The 22,742-nt window shown below is 40.8% G+C and overlaps 2 protein-coding genes across 3 annotated transcripts in view; one reads left to right on the top strand and one right to left on the bottom strand.

The window, feature by feature from the left end:
* eipr1 (EARP complex and GARP complex interacting protein 1) overlaps positions 1-19,292 on the bottom strand; it is a 188,309-nt gene extending 169,017 nt beyond the window's left edge. Inside the window, exons 1-2 of the mRNA XM_034159772.1 lie at positions 19,089-19,292; positions 18,911-18,994 (exon numbers count right to left, since the gene is read on the bottom strand). Coding sequence (XP_034015663.1) covers positions 18,911-18,994; positions 19,089-19,130 — 126 coding nt within the window. The 5' untranslated portion in view covers positions 19,131-19,292. The remainder of the gene's footprint in view (positions 1-18,910; positions 18,995-19,088) is intronic.
* A 129-nt stretch (positions 19,293-19,421) lies between these two features.
* Positions 19,422-22,742, top strand: part of trappc12 (trafficking protein particle complex 12) — a 105,169-nt gene continuing 101,848 nt past the window's right edge. The window contains exon 1 of one of the 2 annotated variants that reach the window (XM_034159770.1): positions 19,422-19,529. In XM_034159770.1, coding sequence (XP_034015661.1) covers positions 19,500-19,529 — 30 coding nt within the window. In that variant the 5' untranslated portion in view covers positions 19,422-19,499. The remainder of the gene's footprint in view (positions 19,530-22,742) is intronic. The other variant, XM_034159771.1, reaches the window with a different exon arrangement.

Genomic DNA, 22,742 nt, shown 5'->3' with positions numbered 1-22,742 from the left:
AAAAGTTGGGACAGTGGTGATAAAAGACTGGAAAAAGTGATGAATGCTCAAAGAACACCTAATTGGAAACAGGTGAGTGTCATGATTGGGTATAAAAGGAGCATCATCATTAGCAACGATGGGGCGAGGATCACGACTTTGTGTATAACTGTGTGAAAAAATAGTCCAACAGGTTAAGAACAATGTTTCTCAACGTTCAATTGCAAGGAATTTAGGGATTCCATCATCTACAGTCCAAAATATAATCAGAAGATTCAGAGAATCTGGATACTTTTTACATGTAAGCAGCAAGGCTGAAAACCAACATTGAATGCCCGTGACCTTCGACCCCTCAGGTGGCACTGCATTAAAAACTAACATCTTTGTGTAAAGGATCTTACCGCGTGGGCTCAGGAACACTTCAGAAAACCATTGTCAGTTAACACAGTTCGTCGCGACATCTACAAGTGCAAGTTAAAACTATGCAAAGTGAAAGCCACACATCAACAACATCCAGAAACGCCACCGCCTTCTCTGGGCCCGAGCTCATTTGAAATGGACAGACGCAAAGTGGAAAAGTGTGCTGTGGTCTGATGAGTCCACATGTCAAATTGTTTTTGGAAATCATGGATGTCGTGTCCTCCAGACAAAAGAGGAAAAAGACCATCCAGACTGTTACCACTGCAAAGTTCAAAAGCCACCATCTGTGATGGTATGGGGGTGTGTTAGTGCCCATGCCATGGGCAACTTACACATCTGTGATGGCACCATCAATGTTGAAAGGTACATCCAGGTTTTGGAGCAACAGATGCTTTCATCCAAGCAACATCTTTTTCAGGGATGTCCCTGCTTATTTCAGCAAGACAATGCCAAGCCACATTCTGCATGTGTTACAGCAGCGTGGCTTCATAGTAAAAGACTGCGGGTACTAGACTGGCCTGCCTGCAGTCCAGACCTGAAGGCCAAATACCCTGCTCTTCCCCCAGAAGGATCTACGGCCTTGGTGAAGGAATTTGGCTCCCCCTTCTCATCTATCTATTCCCCCCCAGCCTTCTGTTGCCTAGCAATGTCAGATTTCACACACACAGACAGAAACTTAACTCAACTCATCTGCACATGCTGCATGTCTCCCTCCCTCCATCCCTATTACACCCCCTCATGTCTTTCCACTCCATTCTGTTTTTATTTACATTTTACACAACGTCCCAACTTCATTGGAATTGTGGTTGTACAATCATCCCCTCCAAATCAAAGGTAAGCTGTAGAATTTCCTCTTTTTCCGACTTTGTGCTGTAAGTTGTGGACTTTTCTGATCTATTTTTTAAATCAGTGTGCACACTGTAAAAACTGTTATAATGTGATGGGAGACGAAAGATTGAAAGTAGATAAGTGTCAAATCACAGCCGTTTGTGTTTGATTTAACAGGTGTGCGTCAGTCTTCAGGTCCCATTCTGAGCACGTTTTGAAAAAATAAACGGTCTGACTTTTAATCACAGAAATTCCTCAAATCTGCAAGTGTCAGGGCACTGAACTTTAATTTGTACCTCTGCATGTCCAGACTGTTCAAGGTTTTTAATGGAATTACACTGCGATCAGACGGGACATTTTATCCGATGTGAGCGATATGTATGTAATGGATTAGTTACAGTCAGGAGGCGCCGAACATCTATGGGGAATCCTGAATCAGGTCATACACTTCATTTAATGACAGGGTTAAAATTTCCTCTGAAAATTTTTTCTGCCAAACGTATTTGATCCATTATCAAAATGTAATCAGTGTGCACACTGCAAAAACTGTTATAATATGATGGCAGACGACACAGTGAAAGCAGCAAAGTGTCAAATCACAGCCTTTTGTGTCTGATTTAACAGGTGTACGTCAGGCTGCAGCTCCGAGTCTGAACATGGTGTGAAAAAACAGTCGTTTTTTTAATCACGGAAATGACTCCGGTCCCACGTTCCACAAATCAGCGAGCGTAGGTGCTGAACTTTAACTTTGTACCTGTTAGTGTGCACGCCCAGACTGCTTGGGGTTTTTAATGGAAATACATTGCAATCGGACGGGACATTTTATCCGATGTGAGCAAAATCTGTTATATATGATGTTTATTACTTGGAAAAGCTTTGGGACTTTTCTGTCCGGTGACTGTGAATATCTGGTTTATACAATGACGGTTTAGGTGAGTTTTATTGTACATGGGATTGAACAATAAATTTACCTCTTAAAACTTTGACGATGAAGTCACTTCCATCCCACATGGATGACTTTATTTTCCCACATTTTTCATCTGTTCGGATCTGAAGGGTCTGATCTGCACATCTTGATGTCCTTGTTGTATCTATTTGTGCATCCAAATGCACAACAACCCTGCATTTTCAGTGAATAAATAAATAAATAAATAAAATAGCTGGATTTCCATGCAGATATATTAACAGTGAATGCTATTTTGAACCCAAGAAGGCACCATGAGTCACGTGATGTCGCCACTCTCTCAATTAAGGCACACTTCAGACTGGGCTTTAAAAAAGCTCCAAACTAGAAAAAAAAACTGTCCAAAAACAGCTGTGTTTACAACTGATTTGGTCTTGAATCAGCAGGTGCCGTTCTTGTGATGACATGGGTTGGCTGAGGGCTGATATAGAGAGCACAGGCTTCAGACAGCTGTTGTTTATCCTTCACCCGCGCATTTATCATCAACTTTTATTGTTCAGGATTTTTTAAAATATCAACATTTCATCATTTTGTAGTGATTATTTGTGCACATTTTTTGGTGTCACCTACACTTTAAACACCATTTTTCTTCTTGCCTGCAAACCTGCAGCACTCCAAATGTAGATTCAGGCAACTGCAGGGGATGCAACACTAAGAGTGCAGAAGGGAGACAGAGACATGCATCAGGTTGTGAGGGACTGTGAGTAAATCAGAGGACCCCTGAAGTGAGATTTACCTTCCTTTGGGAAATAAAACTGTTTCACATTATCTATATTATTCTGTTATGCCTTAATAAGAAGTGGCCTTGGTGAAATTAAAGCAATTAAGACAGTCAGCATTTAATTTATGTGTGACATTTTTGTCTCTAAACCATCTTCCACACAAATACATAAACCATAAATGAAATTTAGCTATGACAGGAAATGACTGTACAGTATGTGTAGAAATGATTATATGAAATAATTAGCTCTCTTTTGCTGTTGTACTTTCCAAATCCACAACAAGACATGCATTAATATAGATGAGCACTTGGTGACCAACAGATTTATTGCATAATAATATACTTGGATCAATCAGTATGCACAGTAGAATAAGCATGTGGAGTGAGAGTGTCGGGGGCAAAAACAAACCTTCATAATTTACCTTAAAACTGTTTAATTTGCCAACCTCACCTGTGTGACTTTACATGTTTTCTTTCATTCTGACAAACTGTATTAGCACAGTGAACCTAAATTCACTCAAAAACATAATTTTTCAAATAGGAAAAAAGTTTGTTTTTTACTATGAAAACCACAAACATGTTTAATAAACCATTTTTATAACGTAATCAAAAACATATGGACAAATGTATCAAAAACAAAGTTAAATATACACATACTGCCTCAACTATTTATATCAAAATGCAGGAAATGCTTCATGTGTTTTTTGTACAACTATTTACAAAACAATAAGATGTCACAAAATTTATTTGTGCCACTCAAAAACAATTCCAGTCCAACAAAAGATATCCTTTGTTGAAAATCACTGGCCTGACACTTCCTCCTGTTGTCCACCTGGTGGCAGGATTAGGTCCCTCAGTTTCATCTTTGGAGGCTTTTTTCTCAATCTGATTGACATCTCCACCCACGTGGTGGGAGTAAATCCATGTGGGGTCATGGTTTTTCATCGGTTGACGTCATGAGTTTTCCACCAATGATAAAGCGGCAAACTTTTTTCTCCTGTTCGTGCGCATGCTGGACGAAGCGACCACACAGAGCAGAGCGCCACACATTAACATAAATTTCATGAAAAAGCCTGGCAAAAATTAGTAATCATTATTCAGGTTTTACTGGGTCTGTCAACAAAATTTAAAAAAACTGGATATAGATTGAAGTCTGCACTTTCAACAAACATTCAAACTGAAAGTGAAAGTGGGGGAATTTGATAGTGGTGGTGGGGGAAGCACGCTTAATCTGGTCACGTGACTTTAACGCGTATCCGCGTTGAATGACTCCTGAGGGTTAAATGCATAATCCTGAACCAGTCAACTGTCTTCCTCCCAGCATTACTTACTGTATCCATCATCTTGGCTGTGATATTTGTATTTAATTTATATGAAGTCGTAGAGATTTGCTTTGAGTTTTAGTTTTATCAAGATAATTATAGACATTTTAATATTGAGAAGCCTGAATTACTTCTGGTATTTGAAATGGCATAAACAAATTAAAATGTGTATAATCCCAAGGGGCTGAATATTTTTTCAAGGCACTGTAATCCTCAAAGGAAGGCAATTCCATAGCAATGGAATTACAGTGACAATAATGTGGTAATTTTTCCTTACCATTAAAACATTTATGTAATTCCCAAGAGTTCTGATTTGGCACTGTCCTCTTCACTGAGTTGTTTGTTCTTTCTCTGAAAATTTGAGCAAAATACACTGACCAAAAGATATTAACAGTTGCAGTGTTACTTACTTGGGACTCATCCTTTAAAAAAAAAGAAAAAAAAAATCTACATCATCAAGCACTCCTCAGGTTTGCTAATCTTGCGCATTCAGATCTTCAAATACACAATTATTCTATTCACACAATACAATATTCTACCTGATAATGTCAGAGATTAAGCTGTACATATACGCTTATGATCCATTTAAAAGACTGTATGAGCAACAACATGAACGACTGAATCATTTTAAAAATGTTTTTAATTATTTTATTTTTTAAATTTTTAATTTATTAGAATTATACTGAATGTACTAATGATGGCATTGTTTGTTTTTCTACTGATGTTATGAATTTATTTCTGTTGTTGCATATTTTGGTGAGGTTTTATGTTTAAGATTTTCTTTTGAGGACCCCAGGAAGATTAGCAACTGCTAAGGCAGAAGTTAAACAGGATCCTAATAAATAAATAAAGTTACTGACATTTCCCAAAACTTTGGTGATCTCAGGATAGCCGTGTTCCTGAAAGATCTTGTAATGCCCATCTATTTTGAATACCCGCCTACTCCAATTGAGGGTCACGGGAGTGCTGGAGCCTATCCCAGCAGTCATAGGGCATGGGACAGGGTACACTCTGGAGAGGACGCCAGTCTGTTACAGATCTTGTAATATTAGAGTTGAAAATGGAAATCCACATGTTTCAGCATAGAAATCAAATCTGTAGCAACACACCACATTAGATCATGGTTCAGGACAAAATAGTGCATTCAAGTTCCCTATAACTTTGAAAAATCGAATCAACCATACCTGTCTGCCAATAGACAACTGACACATTGACAATTTCAATGTTTTAATGCTTGTACCACTATTTATTCTACACAGTGTGCTTTAGTGAAAAATTAATTAAAAATGCAAAACCAAATTTGGTTCAAGAGTCAGAATTGAAATTTAACTATAAGAACAGACAGGGTGAGAAGCTGGATAATCTGGGAAAGACTCTGAGTAGAGCCGCTGCTTTCTCGCATAGAAAGGAGACAGCTGAGGTGGTTTGGCAATCTCATTAGGATGCCCCATGGCCATCTCCCAGGACATGCTGGAAGCATTATATTTCCCACATGGCTTGGGAATGCCTCAGGATGCCCCAGAAAGGCTTACAGGACTTGGCCAAGGACAGGGAAGTGTGGAATGAGCTGCTTGGTCTGCTGCCACTGCAATCCAGACCCAGAGAAGTGGCAGAAAATGAATGACTGAATGAATAAATGAATGTAATGTAGCAAGATGAATGACCTTGGGGAGGTGATGGTCTAGTCTGAATCCCCAGAGCATGTCACGCAGGCGTTTCAGAAGTGTCACGAAGCTAGTGGTATTGTTGATCAAGGAGCAGGTTAAGGTTCATGGGGGAGAGGCTTGTCAGATCCTGGGTGGTGTAATGAAGTTTGTTAAGACCACGTGCTTAGAGAGGTATTCTGGGCTGGCCCTGTTTGAGCCTGTGGAGTCTGGCTTGCCTGCTGGACTGTTGGTGTCTCCTGCTTTGGTGCAGGTGGAACAGGGTACAATCTACATTCCGGTGGTGAAAGTGGGGTCCGTGGATGTGTAGCTACATCCCCAGGCTATGGTTGGCACTTTAGAGGAGGTGCGGGTTGTGACTTTGATGACGTAGGTTACTGAGGTGCCCCTGGTGGAGGCTATAGTGGCCTCACAGTTCATTTCTCCATCAGTGCAGGATCAGATTGCAGCCTTGGAGTTGGGTCACTTAACTTTGGAGGTACAAGGTAAGGTGAGAACATTATTGTGTCAGTTTAGTTCTGTCTTTTCAGCTCAAAATGGGGATCTGGGTTGTACTGACCGAATATTGCACGAGATTCTGCTCCTGGATGATGTTCCGGTACGATAAAGGTACCACAGAATTCCTCCATCCAAGTATGAGATGGTTAAAGATCACATTAACCAGCTGCTTGGTGCACAAGTTATTAAGGAGAGTAGCAGTCCCTATGCCTCTCCTATTGTGCTGGTTAAGAAGGAAGGCAGTTTGCATATGTATGTTGAGTACAGGCTCCTGAATGGAAAAACTAGGAAGGATGCCATTCCTTTGCCTCGGACTGTTGAGACCTTGGATGCTCTCACTGGGACTCACTGGTTCTCTACTATGGATCTGGCAAGTGGGTATAACCAGGTTCCTGTGGCGGAGGCTGATCGTCCCAAGAACGTCTTTTGCATGCTTTCCGGACTGTTTGAGTGGAACCATATGCCTTTTGGGCTTTGCAACGCTCCTCGTACTTTGCTGTTGCAGTCTTGCCCCACCATCTTCCATCTGACCTTGCTGTGCTTCAGCGCGCTGACTCAGTTATTCAGGAGGTTTTGGCATTCTGGGAACATTAAGGGATCCTGACAAAGAGGAGCTAAAACAGGTGTCGCAGTCAGCCCGGGTGCTGCTTCAGCAGTGGAACCGGTTGGTGGAGTGGGACAGTGTTTTGTATCGTCAGGTGTTTAAGCCAGATGGAGCTGGGGCTGTGTTGCCTGCGGCTTTAAAAGCCGATGTGTTGACTGAGGTTCATCAAGGGCATGGTCATCAAGGGGTCGAAAGGACTTTAGAGCTCTTACATCAATGGTGTTATTAGCCAAGGATGTCTGCGGAGGTGGCAGCTTGGTGCCAGGCATGTGAAAGGTGCCAGGTGGCCAAGGTGAGTCAACCAGTGGGACACCTGTTGGCATCTCAGCCTAATGAGATTCTTGCCATTGATTTTACCATTTTATAGCTTAGCCATGGTGGAATGGAACTCTTCTTTGAACATTGCTGGTCTTTGATTGATAAATTGTTGAGATGTGAATTTCATGCATTTCTATGTATCTAATTTCAGATTATTACCTCCCCACTTGTGCCACCAACTTGCGACAGACGACTATGAAATTTGGCAGGCAGCTTTTTGTTCATTTTTCTCTGTCACTGGACCATGTTTCATGCTTATTGGACTTAATCAACTTAATAACATAATCATGTGAGTGTCAACTGAATGTATGTGCAGGTTGTGGTACATATGCAGAATGCCTCCCGAACCCCCAGAGAGGCCCAAATGACTCCCTACATTTCAAATGTTGGGATGTGGGCCTGACTCACAGAACCACATGGGCAACGGTGCTATCACTCCAAGTATACCATCAAGAGGACAAACTTCAATCAGGATATCCTTTGTTTTTCAGCACATCCACTGAATAACAGCTGTGACTCCCACCATGTAAGCATCCTGTGGTGGGTTCAACTCTCTGCCACTGTTGTGAGACACTCCAGTTCAGTGTCAACAACACAGCCCATCGTCCTCACTATCTTCTCCACTCATCCAGTGTGACCCTTCATTGTGCTGTCGCGGCAGCACACAACAGCATAAAAGAGGAGAATCATTCAAGTGTAATTTACATGAGACATGCCCATTTTATGCAGTCCAAGTTGTCATATTTAACTCAGAGGTAAGCCACAATTACAACAAAGTGAACGTAATACAATTCAATGCATATATTTTAAGTCAATTTTTGTTTTGTTTTTGTTCCTCCTTTGTGGTGCCCCCTAGTGACTTACATCTACTAAACATGGCAGACAGAATTGGCTCATTGCTGTGTATCATTGTGCAAAGTTTCATGTTTACCTCAAGTAATTTGGGGAAAATATGCAAGATTTTCTGTTTGACTGCTCCTTGGAGTAGGTTCTCCTTTAGAAAATTGGCAGCTTTTGACCTACCAAGCTCATTTTAATCGCTTAAGCTCCTAGTGATCCATAGATTCCACTTTCAAAGTCGACTGGAGACCTCTCCATTCTTTGTAGGTGGGAAAACTTGCAAAATCGACAGTGGATCAAATCCTTATTTGCCCCACTGTAGGTCCAAAACCCCCACCCTTATGGGCCTGCAACAGGTCTGTTTCAATTTCATTTAGCATGCATGCTAATGTCACAACCACAGAGATTAATCATGACTAGAGGAAACACTGTTGTTCACTGAAGCAGCCAGCAATGAGTCGCTCAGGCCGCCATCTTGGGCGTCATGTAAGATAAACAAAGGAACATGCTAACCATGCCAAAAATAACAAGTATTTGGGAAGGGAGATCCTGTCTATGAATGGTTGTTGGTTTTTAAAACGTGGATCTTTCTGAGCTGTAATAAAACAGAATATTATTTAATATATATTAATATGTATTAACATTTTACTGTAATTAGAGATGAACAGCAGCTGATACTAAATTAACATGTGATGTCAAAGCAAAAGAAAAGTTCTCCGCTCTTCTGCCAAGCACAAGAATCCGGTGCAACCAGGCCATGACAAACTTGAAGAGAAAGAGACATGCCAGTGCAACACAGAAGTCTGTGCAAAAAAATGATTAAAAGGTACAAAACAAAGGGACTAAAGTTCCGATGTAGGGATTACATTTTCATGAGAGTCTTGATGTCAGGTCTGTCATTAGTGTGTCTGTGACAGCAAAGTTTTTATAATTGTGTGGATAATAATAATAATAATAAGAAGAAGAATTACACATATTTATGTCACACTTTCCAACCATATATACAAAGTGCATCCAAAAATAAAATGCAATAAAGAGCTTGTAATCTTCCCCAAAATATGGAAAAAGCTGAATTTCACTGCATTTTGTATATTGAAGACAAACCAAAAAGTGTGAATTTATATACAAGTGTAGAGGCCGAAATCGACCATAAGGAGTACAATCTTTCCACAATATCTGCTCATATATACATTGAAATGGCAATGATTCATAACATTTCATTAGCAAACCGTTGAAATGTAACTGCAACTTACTTTTTACAGATTGAACATTGACTTTATTATAAAATGATGAACTAGGACATTGACCAACTGGGAACTATGGGTCCTAGATGCAGTCATTTGTATTATATACGGATGACAGGTGACTTTTGTTTACAGCTATGCTATATTTTTAAAGTATTATCTTAGAAAAAAAATCTTGGCTTTTATGAAAGTCTTTAATGAAGGCTGAATCTGTTTTCAGTTGTGTTCAATTTTCAGTTGCATGTAAAAGTTTGATGATGATTTCCATGATTTTCCTTTATAAATCACTGGTTGTTTGGATCAACAATTTCAGTTCAGGGGAGGTGATGGTCTAATGGTTAAGGTGTTGGGCTTGAGTCCAGAAGATCATGGGTTCAAATCCCCGCCTGACTGGAAAATCACTAAGGGCCCTTGGGCAAGGCCTTTAATCCCCTATTGCTCCCGGTGTGTAGTGAGTGCCTTGTATGGCAGCACCCTGAGATCGGGGTGAATGTGAGGCACAATTGTAAAGCGCTTTGAGCATCTGATGCAGATGGAAAAACGCTACATAAATGCAATCCATTTACCATTTACAATTTCAGTTAAATATATCATATAGCAGAGAAATCAAAATCAAATCTCAAATCAATTTTATTTATATAGCGCCAAATCACAACAAACAGTTGCCCCAAGGCGCCTCATATTGTAAGGCAAGGCCATACAATAATTACGGAAAAACCCCAACAGTCAAAACAACCCCCTGTGAGCAAGCACTTGGCAACAGTGGGAAGGAAAAACTCCCTTTTAACAGGAAGAAACCTCCAGCAGAACCAGGCTCAGGGAGGGGCAGTCTTCTGCTGGGACTGGTTGGGGCTGAGGGAGAGAACCAGGAAAAAGACATGCTGTGGAGGGGAGCAGAGATCAATCACTAATGATTAAATGCAGAGTGGTGCATACAGAGCAAAAAGAGAAAGAAACACTCAGTGCATCATGGGAACCCCCCAGCAGTCTAAGTCTATAGCAGCATAACTAAGGGATGGTTCAGGGTCACCTGATCCAGCCCTAACTATAAGCTTTAGCAAAAAGGAAAGTTTTAAGCCTAATCTTAAAAGTAGAGAGGGTGTCTGTCTCCCTGATCTGAATTGGGAGCTGGTTCCACAGGAGAGGAGCCTGAAAGCTGAAGGCTCTGCCTCCCATTCTACTCTTATAAACCCTAGGAACTACAAGTAAGCCTGCAGTCTGAGAGCGAAGCGCTCTATTGGGGTGATATGGTACTATGAGGTCCCTAAGATAAGATGGGACCTGATTATTCAAAACCTTATAAGTAAGAAGAAGAATTTTAAATTCTATTCTAGAATTAACAGGAAGCCAATGAAGAGAGGCCAATATGGGTGAGATATGCTCTCTCCTTCTAGTCCCTGTTAGCACTCTAGCTGCAGCATTTTGAATTAACTGAAGGCTTTTCAGGGAACTTTTAGGACAACCTGATAATAATGAATTACAATAGTCCAGCCTAGAGGAAATAAATGCATGAATTAGTTTTTCAGCATCACTCTGAGACAAGACCTTTCTAATTTTAGAGATATTGCGCAAATGCAAAAAAGCAGTCCTACATATTTGTTTAATATACGCATTGAATGACATATCCTGATCAAAAATGACTCCAAGATTTCTCACAGTATTACTAGAGGTCAGGGTAATGCCATCCAGAGTAAGGATCTGGTTAGACACCATGTTTCTAAGATTTGTGGGGCCAAGTACAATAACTTCAGTTTTATCTGAGTTTAAAAGCAGGAAATTAGAGGTCATCCATGTCTTTATGTCTGTAAGACAATCCTGCAGTTTAGCTAATTGGTGTGTGTCCTCTGGCTTCATGGATAGATAAAGCTGGGTATCATCTGCGTAACAATGAAAATTTAAGCAATGCCGTCTAATAATACTGCCTAAGGGAAGCATGTATAAAGTGAATAAAATTGGTCCTAGCACAGAACCTTGTGGAACTCCATAATTAACCTTAGTCTGTGAAGAAGATTCCCCATTTACATGAACAAATTGTAATCTATTAGATAAATATGATTCAAACCACCACAGTGCAGTGCCTTTAATACCTATGGCATGCTCTAATCTCTGTAATAAAATTTTTATGGTCAACAGTATCAAAAGCAGCACTGAGGTCTAACAACACAAGCACAGAGGTGAGTCCACTGTCTGAGGCCATAAGAAGATCATTTCTAAACTTCACTAATGCTGTTTCTGTACTATGATGAATTCTAAAACCTGACTGAAACTCTTCAAATAGACCATTCCTCTGCAGATGATCAGTTAGCTGTTTTACAACTACCCTTTCAAGAATTTTTGAGAGAAAAGGAAGGTTGGAGATTGGCCTATAATTAGCTAAGATAGCTGGGTCAAGTGATGGCTTTTTAAGTAATGGTTTAATTACTGCCACCTTAAAAGCCTGTGGTACATAGCCAACTAATAAAGATAGATTGATCATATTTAAGATCGAAGCATTAATTAATGGTAGGGCTTCCTTGAGCAGCCTGGTAGGAATGGGGTCTAATAGACATGTTGATGGTTTGGAGGAAGTAACTAATGAAAATAACTCAGACAGACCAATCGGAGAGAAAGAGTCTAACCAAATACCGGCATCACTGAAAGCAGCCAAAGATAACGATACGTCTTTGGGATGGTTATGAGTAATTTTTTTCTCTAATAGTTAAAATTTTATTAGCAAAGAAAGTCATGAAGTCATTACTAGTTAAAGTTAAAGGAATACTCGGCTCAATAGAGCTCTGACTCTTTGTCAGCCTGGCTACAGTGCTGAAAAGAAACCTGGGGTTGTTCTTATTTTCTTCAATTAGTGATGAGTAGTAAGATGTCCTAGCTTTACGGAGGGCTTTTTTATAATGCAACAGACTTTTTCCAGGCTAAGTGAAGATCTTCTAAATTAGTGAGATGCCATTTCCTCTCCAACTTACGGGTTATCTGCTTTAAGCTGCGAGTTTGTGAGTTATACCACGGAGTCAAGCACTTCTGATTTAAAGCTCTCTTTTTCAGAGGAGCTACAGCATCCAAAGTTGTCTTCAATGAGGATGTAAAACTATTGACAAGATACTCTATCTCACTTACAGAGTTTAGGTAGCTACTCTGCACTGTGTTGGTATATGGCATTAGAGAACATAAAGAAGGAATCATATCCTTAAACCTAGTTACAGCGCTTTCTGAAAGACTTCTAGTGTAATGAAACTTATTCCCCACTGCTGGGTAGTCCATCAGAGTAAATGTAAATGTTATTAAGAAACGATCAGACAGAAGGGAGTTTTCAGGGAATACTGTTAAGTCTTCAATTTCCATACCATAAGTCAGAACAAGATCTAAGAAATGATCAAAGTGATGAGTGGACTCATTTACATTTTGAGCAAAGCCAATTGAGTCTAATAATAGATTAAATGTAGTGTTGAGGCTGTCATTCTCAGCATCTGTGTGGATGTTAAAATCGCCCACTATAATTATCTTATCTGAGCTAAGCACTAAGTCAGACAAAAGGTCTGAAAATTCACAGAGAAACTCACAGTAACAACCAGGTGGACGATAGATAATAACAAATAAAACTGGTTTTTGGGACTTCCAATTTGGATGGACAAGACTAAGAGTCGAGCTTTCAAATGAATTAAAGCTCTGTCTGGGTTTTTGATTAATTAATAAGCTGGAATGGAAGATTGCTGCTAATCCTCCACCTCGGCCCATGCTACGAGCATTCTGGCAGTTAGTGTGACTCGGGGGTGTTGACTCATTTAAACTAACATATTCATCCTGCTGTAACCAGGTTTCTGTAAGGCAGAATAAATCAATATGTTGATCAATTATTATATCATTTACTAACAGGGACTTAGAAGAGAGAGACCTAATGTTTAATAGACCACATTTAACTGTTTTAGTCTGTGGTGCAGTTGAAGGTGCTATATTATTTTTTCTTTTTGAATTTTTATGCTTAAATAGATTTTTGCTGGTTATTGGTGGTCTGGGAGCAGACACCGTCTCTACAGGGATGGGGTAATGAGGGGATGGCAGGGGGAGAGAAGCTGCAGAGAGGTGTGTAAGACTACAACTCTGCTTCCTGGTCCCAACCCTGGATAGTCACGGTTTGGAGGATTTAAGAAAATTGGCCAGATTTCTAGAAATGAGAGCTGCTCCATCCAAAGTGGGATGGATGCCGTCTCTCCTAACAAGACCAGGTTTTCCACAGAAGCTTTGCCAATTATTTATGAAGCCCACCTCAGAAACACGGTGATATTTGAGAAGTGAAATGAAGTTTAGAGGATTTACAGAAAGTGCAATCATTCTTTAAACAAAATTAGGCAAGTGCATAAATTTGGGCACCTCAAAAGAAAAAAAATACATCAGTATTTAGTAGATCCTCCTTTTGCAGAAATAACAGCCTCTAAACGCTTCCTATAGCTTCCAGTGAGAGTCTGGATTCAGGCTGAAGGTATTTTGGACCAATCTTCCTTACAAAACATTTCAGGTTTGTTGGTTTCTGAGCATGGACAGCCCGCTTAAAATCACATCACAGATTTTCAATAATATTCAGGTCTGGGAACTGAGATGGCCATTCCAGAATGTTGTACTTGATCCTCTGCATGAATGCCTTAGTAGATTTTAAGTAGTGTTTAGGATGGTTGTCTTGTTGAAAGATCCAGCCCCGGCACAAGTTCAACTTTGTCACTGATTCATGAACATTGTTCTCAAGAATCTGCTGATATTGACTGGAATCCATGTGACCATCAACTTTAACAAGATTCCCAATACCTGCACTGGCCACAGAGCATGATGGAACCACCTCCAAATTTTACTATAGGTAGCAAGCGTTTTTCTTGGAATGCTGTGTTCTTTTTCAGCCATGCAGACCGCACCTTATGTCCAAATAACTAAATTTTAGTTTCATCAGTCCACAGAACCTTATGCTAAAATGAAGCTGGCTTGTCCAAATGTTCTTTAGCACACCTTAAGCGACTCTGTTTGTGGCATGTATGCAGAAAAGGCTTCCTCTGCATTACAGCATCATACAGCATCTCTTTGTGCAAAGTGTGCTGTATAGCTGAACGATGCACAGAGACACTATTTGCAGCAAGATCATATTGTAGGTCTTTGGAGCACGTCTGTTGGTTGACTATGACTGTTCTCACCATCCTTCGCGTCAGCTTATCTGAGATTTTTCTTGGCCTGCCACTTCGGGCCTTAACTAGTACTGTGCCTGCAGTCTTCCATTTACTCACTATGTTCCTCACAGTGGAAACTGACAGCTGAAATCTCGGAGATAGCTTTTTGTATTCTTCCCCTAAACCATGATGTTGAACAAAATTTGTTTTCAGGTCATTTGAGAGTTGTTTAGATACTCCCATGTTGCCAATCATTAGAAACGATGCAGAGAGGGGAAACATTTGCAAATGGCCACCTTTAATACCCTTTCTCATGATTGGATTGACCTGTGTAAGGGGGTCAAGGGTCAATGAGCTTCCCAAACCAAATTGTATTCCAATAATTAGTGCTAAATGTATTCAAATCAATAAAATGACAATGGTGCCCAAATTTATGCACCTGCCTAATTTTGTTAAAATAACTATTGCACACTTTCTGTAGATACTAGAAACTTCATTTCACTTATCAAATATCAGTGTGTTCATCTGTTATATCAGGGGTGGCCAAGTTCGGTCCTCGAGAGCCACACTCCTGACACTCTCAGTTGTCTCCCTGCTCCAACACACCTGAATCCAATGAAAGACTTGTTAGCAGACTTTTAATGAGCCTTTCATTGGATTCAGGTGTGTTGGAGTAGGGAGACAACTAAGAGTGTCAGGAGTGTGGCTCTCGAGGACCGAACTTGGCCACCCCTGTGCTACATGATATATTTAGCTGAAATTTCTGATCCAAACAACCAATGATTTATAAAGGAAAATCATGAAAATTATCAGGGGTGCCCAAACTTTTGCATACAACTGTATATATACACTCGTGTGTGTGTGTGTGTGTGCCCCAATGTGTGTATGTGCATATGTACTATATGTACATATGTATTTTAACTTATTATCTGTTTTAATCTGTTTTAATTGTATATTAGATTATAGGTAACATGCAATATGCTGATGAATTTTCCATAGGCATGTAAGCAGTGCACTGTTTGTTGTATTTATTGATTTTTTTTTTTTTTTTTTTTTTTTTTTTGAGACAGAAATGTTTGCAGAGCACTTGACGTCCAAGACAAATTTCCCCTTGGGAACAATATAGTGTATCGTATCATATCATAACATTATTCCATGTAAAGAAATTACATATAACTGACTTTTATATTTGTAATGTGACAGTGTTGACATTAGATCTATTTTTTTTTTTTTTTTTTGGCCTGTGTGAGACACTGTTGAGAAACAATTCTGCTGTTTTGTCCGGAGTGTGAATGTGTTAATTCTGGGTTTTGGGTCACATGCACACAGAAAATGTCCAGATTTGAATCTGCTGTCTGGGAGGTCAGAGAATGGACAGAATGATGAATTCTGTCTGGTCTGCAGAAGCCTCACAGACTTTTATTTTGAAATACAGGCTCTTATTGTGGAAGTGCAACATAAACAGTCTTGTTTTCTAAAATTACTGGTTTCTCAAAAAATACTGGTCTGATCACCCTGCTGTTTTCATGACTTGAATCCTCATGAAAAAATACAAAAGTATGTCAAAGGACGAAAGTCGGCTCTTTCTGGATTTCAATTGATGCTCTGGATACACAAACACACAGAGGCCACTTCCTTTTATTATATGGATGACAATAATAAAAAAAGACCAAGAACCAATCAATATATGTCACTCTGCCGTCATGCTATATTCACTCAGCTGGGCAGTCACTGAGTTGCATCACTCTGCATTTGCATATAAAAAACTTGTCTATTTTGGCCCCGCTTAGCTAGCGGTATAGGTACCATGTTTCTCTTGTCATTGTAAAACTCCCACTCTGACTGAAAATGAATGGCAGCTGGTCACATATCATCCATCTGTTGTAGCTCATGTGACAAGGGATGATGGGGTCCCAGCCATGCTCGGCAGCATTGTAAAGAATGCTGTTGGCGCACCCTCTGCTGGACAGTCTACATTATAACACCATTTTCAACAGCCAATGTCTTTTTTTCCTGCAGTGTTTATTCTGTAAAAAATTCAATATTTCTTTTTAATGGATGTTTTGGCTGCATTGCTTTTTATGAAACACTAGGTGAAGCAACCGGGTAAGTTAAACTACTGAACTCTAAATTTACCAGTCAATTTAAGTTGCTCACCTGTGGTCATGAAATTTGGGTAATGACCAAAACAATAAGATCACGGATAAAAGCAGACCCTATCAGGTTCCTTCATTGGGTATCTGGGCTTACACTCTGGGACAGGGTGAGAAGTTCGATGTATCCGGGAGGGACTTCAATTTCAATTTATTTTCATTTATATAGCGCCAAATCACAACAGAGTTACCTCAAGGCGCTTCACACAAGTAAGGTCTAACCTTACTAACCCCCAGAGCAGCAGTGGTAATGAAAAACTCCCTCTGAGGAAGAAACCTCAAGCAGAACAGACTCAAAGGGGTGACCCTCTGCTTGGGCCATGCTACAGACACAAATTACAGAACAATTCACAAAACAAATATACAAGAAATGCTGTTTGTGCACAGGACAGGAGGGTCTTCAGCACAAATACCACACCCATCTCTGGATGGAGCTGCATCTTAAACAAAATCAGGCATCAGAAAGACAAGAAATACAGTATAATTTGTCAGCATTAAACAACAAGAAAAACAGGATACTAAGGTGATCGTCAGCCACTAGCCCTAAGCTTCACTAAAACACCCAGAATTTAAGCAAAGTTGAGGCCGCGGCACGCTCCGTTTCCTAATAAAATGAATTAAAACAGTAAAAAGCGCAGAACAATACTATGCCAGCATGCTAGCCATACGAAAGGCAAAATAAGTGCATCTTAAGTCTGGACTTGAAAGTCTCCACAGAATCTGACTGTTTTATTGATGCAGGGAGATCATTCCACAGAACAGAGGCATGATAAGAGAAAGCTCTGTGACCTGCAGACTTCTTATTCATCCTCGGGACACAAAGTAGTCCTGCACCCTGAGAACGCAGAGCCTGGGCCGGTACGTAGGAATTAATTAGGTCAGCTAGGAAGGGAGGTGCCAGTCCGTGAACAATTTCATAGACTAGTAGCAGAACCTTAAAATCTGATCTCACTGGGACAGGAAGCCAGTGAAGAGATGCCAAAATGGGTGTAATGTGGTCAAACTTTCTGCTTCGTGTCAAAAGTCTGGCTGCAGCAGCATTTTGAACCAAATGGAGAGCTCTAATGCTGGACTGCGGTAAACCAGAAAATAGAACATTGCAGTAGTCCAATCTAGAAGAGATAAACGCATGAATCAGGGTCTCAGCATCAGCCATAGGCAGGATGGGACAAATCTTCACTATATTTCGCAGGTGGAAGAAAGCAGTCCTCGTAATATTTCTAATGTGGAGGTCAAAGGACAATGTAGGATCAAAAATTACCCCAAGGTTCCTCACGTTGTCAGAGTGATGTATGAAACATGAGCCTGGGCTAAGCGTTAACTGGTCAAATTGATGCAGATGTCTCACTGGACCAAGAACAATCATTTCTGTCTTATCAGAGTTTAAAAGTTGGAAGTTTCTAGACATCCAACTTCTCACTGATGCAAGGCAATCTTCTAAGGATTTTATGTGAATGACATTACCAGCTGTTATCGGCATGTATAACTGAGTATCGTCAGCATAGCAGTGAAAGGAAATCTCAAAACGTTGCAATATGTGCCCAAAGGGTGCTATATAAAGGGAGAAAAGCAGCGGGCCTAAGACAGACACCTGTGGAACCCCAAATTTCATGTCACTAAGGTTAGAAGTAGTGTTACTGTACAAAACACAGTGAGAATGACTGGTCACTAAGTATGACATCAACCATGCGAGGGCACTCCCAGTAATCCCAAAGTGATTTACCAGCCTATCAAGTAGAATATGATAGGACTTGGAGGAGAGCTGCTGCTTCTTTGCACTGAAAGGAGTCAGCTGCGGTGCTTCTAGCATCTGCTGAGAATGATCCCTGGTGATCTCCTATGGGAGGTCTTCCAGGCACATCCAACTGGGAGGAAGCTCCTAGGAAGACCCAGGACACGCTGGAAGGATTATACTTCCCAGGTGGCTTTGGAACACCTTGGGATCCCCCGGGAAGAGTTGGAGGGCTTGGCTGAGGATAGAGGAGTGTGGGATGAGCTGCTTGGTCTGCTGCTACCGCGACCCTAATCCCCATAATCAGCAGCAAAAATAATAAATGAATGACTATCGAGTTAATATTTTAGGCGGGGGGAGGGGTATCTTAGGCTGTTTTTGAACAGCTGTTGTTCTTGAAACCATGAGCTGTATCTGGCACCACTGGAACACTGGTCAGGGCAACAACTCCTTGTGAGGCAAGTCAAGTTTCTGTTTCTTACCTGGTTGTCAAACCTCAGAGACTGTGTGCCCACCAGGAATCTAACGGCATCAGTCTCAGCTGTCTGGGCAGTCAGTGCTCGTGCCTGCAGAGTAAATGCAAACAATACATTCATTTTCAGGAACACAACAGAGAACATCTGATGTTCATAATACTAACGTTATAGGTGGAATACGTGCCTGAAACTCCAGACCATAAATGACGGGGGCGTCGTCCTCCATGTTTCTGTCCGCTAATACCGTGAAAGGTTTTCAATGTTTCCACCACACTCTGAAAACACTAATAAATACCAAAAACGTTAAAAGTGTGGACTCTATGCCATATAAATAAAAGGTTGTCCTGCACTTCCGCAATATATAAATGGAGAAAAATAAGGAATTTAGTAAAACTACGTAACGTAATTCCAAAAGCATTAAAATAGCGTTCAGATGTGCGTAAACTCCTTCAAGAATAGAAAATCTTACCGGGGCATGACGTTTGTCTCCTCCGGTGTGCCGTACGAGCAGTTTTTGTGGAGGACTTGCGCATGCGTATAAGCGTTCTAACCCATTGCTAGTCAGGTAAGAAAACAATAGTTTTTGTGTTGTTTTATGGCTTGTAGCCTGTTTCTGAGCAGTGTGGTGTGTATCATCCTAATGACGCTTCATTTCGTGATTCTTTACGTTTGGACCACTGAATAACTCAGCTAAATTAGGTGACGCTAGCTAGCTGGCTAACCTTGCATTAGCGTGATAGCATTACACAACCTTCAGCACGTTAACAAATTAATAAATAAATAATGACCTTGGGCACATTAGCGGCACATTTTACTGTTACAGGGCTCATTGTGCACAGTCGTAAAATTTTTACGTTTAGATGTGGTTGTCATTTCATGTTGTATTTCCTCTTACAAGTTTTCTGTAACATTTATATATATATATATATATATATATATATATATATATATTAACATTTATAAATAAACAGACAAGTTGTCTTAGACTTCTGTCATTGTTGTTCATTCGGCTGCTCCCGGTTTCGTTCGGGGTCGCCACAGCGGATACAACCAGCTCTGCATTGGTAATTGGCACAAGTTTTTTGCCGCATGCCCTTCCTGACGCAGCATCAAATTCGAAAAGCCTTTTGATGAAGTCAGATTTCACAGCAAATTTTGATCCAAACTAGCAATATTTTGAAGTTCCTTATCGCATAAACTGCCCACTCCATCCCAAAATGCAGTGGCTGCCTTGGGTGGCACATATTGCGTGATACGGATAAGTAATATACACCAGGTGCTACAAATTACGTGTATCACGGAATATGCACCACATGGTGCATATTGTACATCTATATCTCGCAATATGCACAACCCTGCGTGCATATAGCCAGTCCGCACTAACATGGCATTGTTAGTAGTTTCCTCGCACTTATCAGGAAATTAAGGATCTTCTGGAACTGAAATATCGATGGCACACCAGGTGTAACACCCCTGTCACACATTGACGATTTAGCCAGCATATGCCGACTGTATTATAAATGCTGGCATGCACTGGCGTATGTGTAATTTGTTATGGGTAAAGTTTCTGTAAGTTAAGAGCTCAATGAAGCACGTACTTCAATATGCCAAGTACTTCAAAAAATTTTAGGCATGCACAATATTTTCGATGTGTGCCAGCATATGTCTCATACATTCCACGTATGCCGGACATAAGTTGTAGGTAAGTTATGCGATTGTTGATTCTTGTAAGTTACTCATAAGTCGAAATACGTCTTTTGATTGGCTGAAAGCTGCAGTCCTCAAACAGTCTGTTTCAAATATTAAAAGCAGTCACACACACAGAGTAAATATAAAGTCTTAACCTTACCTGGTCATTTCAGTCGGGTTCCTCATCACAACCTAATGAAAACCTATCCACATAAAGCCTCATGATTTTGGAAAACGATGTCTGAAAATACTTTAATTCCTTGTTGTGGCTGAAGAAACATAGTGTTTTAAAGCAAGTCCCTCTGTGGTTTTTCTGCTTGAGGTATGTTTCTCAGCCTATACCAGAAAACACTGGCTCTTTGCGTCACAACAAGACAATTAACTTATTTTAAAAGTTCCCAGTCCCAGGTGTCCATGTTTCCCTTGCAAAAGAGATCTTGGTCTTAATGGGACTAACCTGGTTAAATAAAGGATAAAGTACATTAAAAAGTTGAAAGTCACAGCACTTCATTTATTCACGTCAGCTTTTATCACAGACATTAGTCGATTCTTCAGCATTCTGCACATGATAAATGGACTGCATTTATAGAGCACTTTTCCATCTGCGTCAGACACTCAAAATGCTTTACAATAGTGCCTCACATTCACATAATGTCAGCGTTCTGCCATACAAGGCGCTCACTACACGCCGGGAGCAACTAGGGGATTAAGGACCTTGTCCAAGGGCCCTTAGTGATTTTCCAGTCAGGCTGGGATTTGAACCAAGGATCCTCTGGTCTCAAGCCCAATGCTTAACCACTAGACCAGGGGTAGCCAAGTTCGGTCCTCGAGAGCCACCTTCCTGACACTCTTAGTTGTCTCCCTGCTCCAACACACCTGAATCCAATGAAATGCTCATTAAAAGTCTGCTAACGAGTCTTTCATTGGATTCAGGTGTGTTGGAGCAGGGAGACAACTACACTCAACAAAAATATAAATGTAACACTTTTGGTTTTGCTCCCATTTTGTATGAGATGAACTCAAAGATCTAAAACTTTTTCCACATACACAATATCACCATTTCCCTCAAATATTGTTCACAAACCAGTCTAAATCTGTGATAATGAGCACTTTTCCTTTGCTGAGATAATCCATCCCACCTCACAGGTGTGCCATATCAAGATGCTGATTAGACACCATGATTAGTGCACAGGTGTGCCTTAGACTGCCCACAATAAAAGGCCACTCTGAAATGTGCAGTTTTATCACACAGCACAATGCCACAGATGTCGGAAGATTTGAGGGAGCGTGCAATTGGCATGCTGACAGCAGGAATGTCAACCAGAGCTGTTGCTCGTGTATTGAATGTTCATTTCTCTACCATAAGCCGTCTCCAAAGGCGTTTCAGAGAATTTGGCAGTACATCCAACCAGCTTTACAACCGCAGACCACGTGTAACCACACCAGCCCAGGACCTCCACATCCAGCATGTTCACCTCCAAGATCGTCTGAGACCAGCCACTCGTACAGCTGCTGAAAAAAATCGGTTTGCATAACCAAAGAATTTCTGCACAAACTTTCAGAAACCGTCTCAGGGAAGCTCATCTGCATGCTCGTCGTCCTCATCAGGGTCTCGACCTGACTCCAGTTCGTTGTCGTAACCGACTTGAGTGGGCAAATGCTCACATTAGCTGGCGTTTGGCACGTTGGAGAGGTGTTCTCTTCACGGATGAATCCCGGTTCACACTGTTCAGGGCAGATGGCAGACAGCGTGTGTGGCGTCGTGTGGGTGAGCGGTTTTCTGATGTCAATGTTGTGGATCGAGTGGCCCATGGTGGCGGTGGGGTTATGGTATGGGCAGGTGTCTGTTATGGACGAATAACACAGGTGCATTTTATTGATGGCATTTTGAATGCACAGAGATTGTTGTGCCATACATCCAAGAACATCACCTCATGTTGCAGCAGGATAATGCACGGCCCCATGTTGCAAGGATCTGTACACAATTCTTGGAAGCTGAAAATGTCCCAGTTCTTGCATGGCCGGCATACTCACCGGACATGTCACCCATTGAGCATGTTTGGGATGCTCTGGACTGGCATATACGACAGCGTGTACCAGTTCCTGCCAATATCCAGCAACTTCGCACAGCCATTGAAGAGGAGTGGAC

Source organism: Thalassophryne amazonica, chromosome 19 (assembly GCF_902500255.1).
Source record: "Thalassophryne amazonica chromosome 19, fThaAma1.1, whole genome shotgun sequence".
NCBI classification, from domain to species: Eukaryota; Metazoa; Chordata; class Actinopteri; order Batrachoidiformes; family Batrachoididae; genus Thalassophryne; species Thalassophryne amazonica.
This window is presented reverse-complemented; position numbering and strand designations above follow the sequence as displayed.